Source organism: Saccoglossus kowalevskii, chromosome 21 (assembly GCF_978046115.1).
Source record: "Saccoglossus kowalevskii chromosome 21, keSacKowa6.1, whole genome shotgun sequence".
In the NCBI taxonomy this organism is placed as follows: domain Eukaryota; kingdom Metazoa; phylum Hemichordata; class Enteropneusta; family Harrimaniidae; genus Saccoglossus; species Saccoglossus kowalevskii.
The window spans coordinates 28,794,105-28,800,515 of record NC_140661.1 but is presented as its reverse complement, the minus strand read 5'-3'; the positions used below and the strand labels follow the sequence as shown (position 1 = coordinate 28,800,515).

Sequence of the window (6,411 nt, the reverse complement as noted above, 5' to 3'; positions counted from 1 at the left end):
ATATTTTGATGGTAAAAGGCCCAGTGTAGTGGTATTTTTGTTACTCTCCCTCCACACCCTCAAATGCATTCATACTCAGAGAAAGTGAGATCGCACAGTGATCGGATAAGTGTGATATGCTGTGAACTTTTAAATATTGAATAAAGTTGTACAAGTTTTTTGATGTAATGCCAAAATCAATTGTACTACTCCCTCTATGTGTGTGACATAACAACGCCAACATTTAGTCACGTTTGTAACGCTGTAGGCTAGATGAGTTTCGTTTTTTTTATCTGCCTCTGGTTTCTCGCTACATTCAAATAATTATGGAAAAAATTACCGATAATTCAGTGGTTTAATAGTCGGAATAAAAAAACAAAAACACAATTGTGGAATAATAACAGATCAATTACTAAATCGTTTTATCCTGTTGCTACCTTACGTAAATTGCATATATTCTTTGTTTTAAAACAGTTGTATTTACAAGTGAGCCACAAGTAATTCAACGCATGTCAATAAACTGAAGACATGGTTTGGAAAAAGCGACTAGATAAAGATTCGGTGAATGGTATAATGTCATCTTTTCTATCATTCACTGAGGTTGTACTCTGCAACATCTTGCCGAGGTCCAGTCAATTGCACGATTGCCACTCATACATCCAATGTGACAATAGCATCTAGATCTTCCATCTCCCAGAGATTGAATTGAATATGAACCGCATCTGTAACCACAGCTACATCCAGTGACCTCGTAACCTGTGAACGTGTAATCAATCAAAGCATTTACAAGCGTACTGGTATTTACTGTTTTCAACTGAACGAATGGATAAACATATTATATTGAATACGTGAATAGTGTTACAGCGATCGGTATTTAGGAAACACAGTAATGTTGATAGTCTTTGGGAAGTTTGTCTAAGTAGGGCACTGTGACCGAACGGTCTTGCAAGTAGCGTTCACGCATAGATCCCTAGTACGGGATAAAACAAAATCTAGGCCCTGCTAAGAAAACGTGCGCGAACGTTTATCACGGGTCAAGAAATGTTTTTAAGACCCGGGCACAGTCCCTTTAACGGGCGAAACGAAGTGTGCGTGAACGCTTAGCTCGGACACCGTCACTGTTGGGGGACGGTTGCTCGGGCTAAGCGTCCAAAACGTCATTGTATCCAATGTTCATTTGTAAAATTTACTATTTATTATATTCAAAACTATTCATTTCGGCGTGTCATTTCCGACATGACAACACCAGTATATATAGCATATTACTAGTATCAGAGGTACATTACTTGGAGTTTGCAACTACGGTGACATGATACCAAGATCCCGTTACAATCTCGCTCTCGCATAAGCGTTCCAACTCAGAAAAATGCGAATGCGCATGCCCGAGGTAACTAGGATACTGGGATGTCCAGGTGGATCAAAATAGCTGCTCACGATATGATGGATTATGATAACTATATTTTCTGTACATTTTCGATGTATTACATTTTTTCACTATGAATGTGGTAGTACATGTTTTATTGTTTTATTACAAACCGCCTATGTCATGTCAGAAGGTCGTAGCATCAGTCGCGCTATCTATGAGATGAGATTTGAATGGGATCTTGGCATGATGTCACCATACAGTACTATGTGCGTTGCAAACCCCAAGTAATGTACCTCTGCTAATATCTATTGTACTCGAGGAATAAATGAACTGACGATGGGATTCTGTATCACTTCCTGCTATTCTGCAATCTGTACATTCTGAGTTTGCATTTGCATTTATAACCGTAGTACATGTATTAACATGTGTACCTTCCTGATCGCGTTCAAGCTACAACAAGTTCAAGTTAGCTCCTGTTAATGATCTGGACGGGGTCTTAAAAACAGATCAGATTAATCCGTATCTCAGTTGTCTGAGCCCGTACTAAGCGTTTCTTAGCCTATTCTAAGCGTTCCCCGGCGTTCTCTTAGCACGCAGTAGCCTTTTTTGACTTCTTGACCCGTGGCAAAGAGCTGTGCGCGAACGCAGGTATTGTTGTAGCTCAAATAAATTCTCCAATCTGCTTCTGTTTCTGTTTCTATAGAAGTGGATGTTTACTTGTCTGTGCCTGTATAAATAGACCGTATACTACTAAATCATATCTACCTGATGGACACGTTGCATAGTTGGTAGCATGTGCACCATCCACTCCCTTGTTAATACAGGTAAAACTTGCAGCTGAAAAAAAAACACGTTTAAACCTTGTAAATGATATACCATATACATAGTATTGAACACAGAGTATACTGGCAATGGCGTACGTTCGTGGGTACACTTGTAATAATATATAAATGTCATTATTAAATTTACCGATATTTATTATTTGAGAACGGTTATCTTGAATCCGACCAAGACCTAAACACACTGAACTCTAAAAATCAAGTTGGTGATTTGTGATCGAATACTTACACAGTGCACAGGGAATGACAAGTAGTAAACAAACTGTAATAGCTACAAATACTATCCGTGTATAAGCCATATTCAGGAGTTTCTTTCTTGCACGGGGAAAGTAAGATGAATCAAACCTAAAGAAACAAAAAAAAATGTTTTACACAGACTCTGATAGTTGTCAAATTTTAGAAGTTGGTGCATGCCAACGACTCAGACCTTTTGAGGTGGTTAAGTGAAAGTATCGATGTCGCAAATAACTTAAATGATCATCAGGATTTATCATAATGTATACTGCTAGTGAAACAGCGCCCTCTATTCTCTGCTGCAGTGGCCTGGTAATGAGGTAGCGTTCAGACAGGTTAGTTGTTAGTCTCATGAAAAGTCTAAACACATAGGTGAAATGTGAAGTAATGGAAAATAAATATCACATGAATGAACAAAGATAAAGATATGCCGTGTCTCTGTGGGGCGGACAGTTGAGCAAGGCTAACCGAGTCGTGACCTCGATGTGGTTCGTAACTAGTCTTGTGATTGGTTGTTGACAAATGCTGAACAGGCCACGCCTTCAACTGTGCCGTGTGTTCGGGCAAACCGTTAGGAATTCCTAAATGGAGTCAATTTGTGTAGTTTTCTTGATTTATTCTGCAGATATCGGTAAAATGTAGGCAAGGCTTTGGCGAAATTTGAAGGAGCAACTAATATTTTTCAACCTGGTATTTTTTTTATATTTTATTTTTCATTCTTTTCGTCTGTTTTTTCGAGTTTAAAAAATGTGAGCTGGCTGGAGCCTTCATCCCTTGTCTATTTCTTACACTAGATACCAGCCGATACCCCCCCCCCCCCCGCTCATAGAGACTGCGTACTACAGTTGATTATAGTTCCTGGGCTCCCTGTGATTTCACACAAGAAAACGTCGAGCATCAACATATTGTATACAACGAAACTTACTCTCCTTAAAAACAAAGACGTTACGAATCAACTATGGTAAAAAATATTTGTATACGGTATTGAATATGTTCTGGAAACGTTAAAAAAATGGATCACAGCACTGAACGCGATGTATCTAGAAGTTATCAACAGTATAGTACCGCGCTTCGCGGAGAGCCGTTACAAGCGTTAGTCCACTAATCCCGCCGATTCACACGTAAAACAATAGGCGTTTCCAGACCGGTGATAGAGGGACTGTGGTGCAGAGTATGAAATTGTGAGTACATTCGCGTCTTCGGACTTGTCATGTGTACATACCGTACATATCTTCTGATCCACGTGCCGCCTTGAGTTGGTCCAATTCATTGCCAGTGTTCTAAATTTGTTGTGTTTATTGACCCTGGTTTGAGCTGATTACCTAACTTTCAGAATATTGATTGGGTAACTGATCTGGCAACTATGGGTGATTGTTAATTGTTTAGTTGTTTCGCATTTGGTCATTTTCGAGGGTCTAAGCAATCTGATTTCGTTGTTATTGATATGTGTGTAACAAGGCGAGAAGCTCGTAGATATAAACCACTCCGAAATATGACAATAGTTGTAAACGAAAAGATGGAAAGATGCTGGTTGGGTGACGGGGAGTGGAAAGATGCTGGTTGGGTGACGGGGAGTGGAAAGGTGCCGGTGGGTGATATTAATAATACCAGGAAAAGAATACCAAACAAGCCGTTTTTGTTGCGGTTATCGCGTTGGTGGGAATATAATAAAAAATATTATTCATTGATGGCGTGATGGGAGAAAATATTCTGTTTTTGCCGTCGCACGTATGTGTTAAGGAACCGTAGGACTTTCGTGTCGATAAAATACTAATATCTAAAAATAATTAAAAATTGAGGACACCAAGTGTACCAGAAATTACTACCATTACAAAGACTAAAACCAACACAAGAAGAGCTATGGGCCACATCTATAAACATAGAATAGGTCATATACAAATTCTCTCTCGTAGCCATTCCTGAATGCATTGCGTGAAAAAAAAACAATAACTCAGCAAGTGTGTTGTACTAAGCAAGTGACCAAAATGCTGAACTCGCTTACCTAGTATAGTGTGTAAAAATAACGAACACATTTATGAAAAAAAAATGATCACAGGAAACCGCGACGTGCGGTAATTATACCAAGTTTGCTTTAAATCTCTCCGAGTACACTGCTGAGGAAACTACACGCTATCATGACCGAAATCTGCTGATCCCACTTGCCCCTGTATTGGGCTGTGTTTGGCGAGGCTAATAAACAGATAGTGATAGTAAAATCTTCTTACACAACGACATCATTTGGCGTTGTTTAATGCGCACAAAAATCGATAATTTGCGACTTACCGGAGAAAAAATGAAGCACCACTGACAAGCAGGATTCGGGTTGTAATTGAACAGCTTGCAATTGAACGGGGCTTTATAGGCTGCGGCGACATCCTGTTTACTTAAACTTAAATTCTCGGAAATATAAAATATCCTAAGACCTGGCTGATCAGAGGTCATAGAACTTTCCGTTTTCCATGGAATCATACTCGTGAATTGCTATTCTCAAATTACAGGTCAAGAATAAATTACGTGGACTGCATTTTTTAACGACACTGAGTGACTTAAAGAATTGACTGGATCTCAGAGACGTGGTGTTTCTACAGATGTCGACAACAAAAATACAATGTTGTTGGGTTATACACATAACATAGAAAATTATACACTCGTTTTTTTAGATATGTATTTTTAAAAATGTTTTCTATGGATAACCGCTAGACCACGTGAAAGATATATACGTTTTGTTCTGTACAATCTGGTATAACCGTATACATCACAATAAACAACACAAGACCTTAACCTTCGTTTAATATGTCAACAATTTTGGATTTTAATTTACATCCGTAATTTATACTAGGTTAATAATAAAATATACAATTTGAATACAGAAGGAGAGTCAGTTTTGGATATTTAATTGTGTTACGTTATTATTCACTAATCATAAACCATATTGACGTTTCATTTATCATGGTAATAGACGTTTTCAAATGGCATGGATTTTGTCAACATGTTTTTAGCCCCTTGTCCGATTTCCTTCTTTCCGGCCACACGGACGAATTCTGCGAATTTGGACGCTGTTGTTTCACAGCGCTGTTTACAGATTAAGTATAATAGGGTCAAAGGTCACTCAAGGGTAATCTACACCGGGTAGAATGCTTGTCAGATTGTTTTTCACTTCAGCGTACGGCCATGAACGTGTGTTTGGCCATTAATACCTTCCATGGTTTGGTGTGGTTGACTTGATCGTCGCGCCGCGTCCTGTTCGATGTCAGACTCATAGCGATATACATTGCGTATCATATAATGCTCAATTGAATTCAAACACGTGTGAAATTTGTCCTTTAAATGCGGCAGTTTATACAAACAAGTTACAAGAATCTGGGACTAGACACCGAATTTTGTCGTTTGATTTCCTGTCGCATTCAATACACAGGGACTTGGCGAAGAATCCAACGTAAAGAATGGCGTCATTAAAGTGATACAATCTCTTTCGTCTACATACATGTTATACACATTGGGAGCAGACTGTAGAAACTATCTGAATCCCGATGAAAAGAGAGTTCAATCTGCACTTTCCACACCCACTCCCCGCACTCACCACCACTGCTCCTTCTAACTTCGCACGGCACTGAAAACCGACAAACCCGAGAGAGTTGCCAGAAGCACCATTTCTCCTATCCTAGTGAACCATATGAACTGGATCCATCCGAACAGGAACAGATAGTCCTGGTGATCTTTTTTTCTACACGAGCTGCAACCTGCAGATACAATTAAATGTTAGATGAAATATAATCTGCAGCCTCTAACATCTCCGACAAGTCAGTCATCGCATGATCCGGAAACTAATTGCTACGTCGATGTCAGATATTTTAACATTGCACTCAATAAGATTAAAAGAGCGTTGTTTTTTATTTCTATTTAAAAACTGAAGAGTTTAATTACTACCTTATACCTCAGACTACTAGTCTGAGCTTATACTAAAATATATTTGGATATTTAGATTACTAACAA

At 38.9% G+C, this 6,411-nt stretch overlaps 1 protein-coding gene across 1 annotated transcript; it reads right to left on the bottom strand.

Annotated features, from left to right (window-relative positions):
- Window positions 1–315: 315 nt before the first annotated feature.
- Window positions 316–4,779, bottom strand: LOC102802770 (resistin-like gamma). The gene is made up of 4 exons (XM_006825744.2): window positions 4,702–4,779; window positions 2,414–2,529; window positions 2,111–2,182; window positions 316–735 (listed from the first exon to the last, which is right to left on the bottom strand). The coding sequence occupies exons 2-4, from the start codon at window positions 2,481–2,483 to the stop codon at window positions 572–574; spliced, it is 306 nt and encodes a 101-aa protein (XP_006825807.2). The 5' UTR covers window positions 2,484–2,529; window positions 4,702–4,779; the 3' UTR covers window positions 316–571.
- Window positions 4,780–6,411: the final 1,632 nt, after the last annotated feature.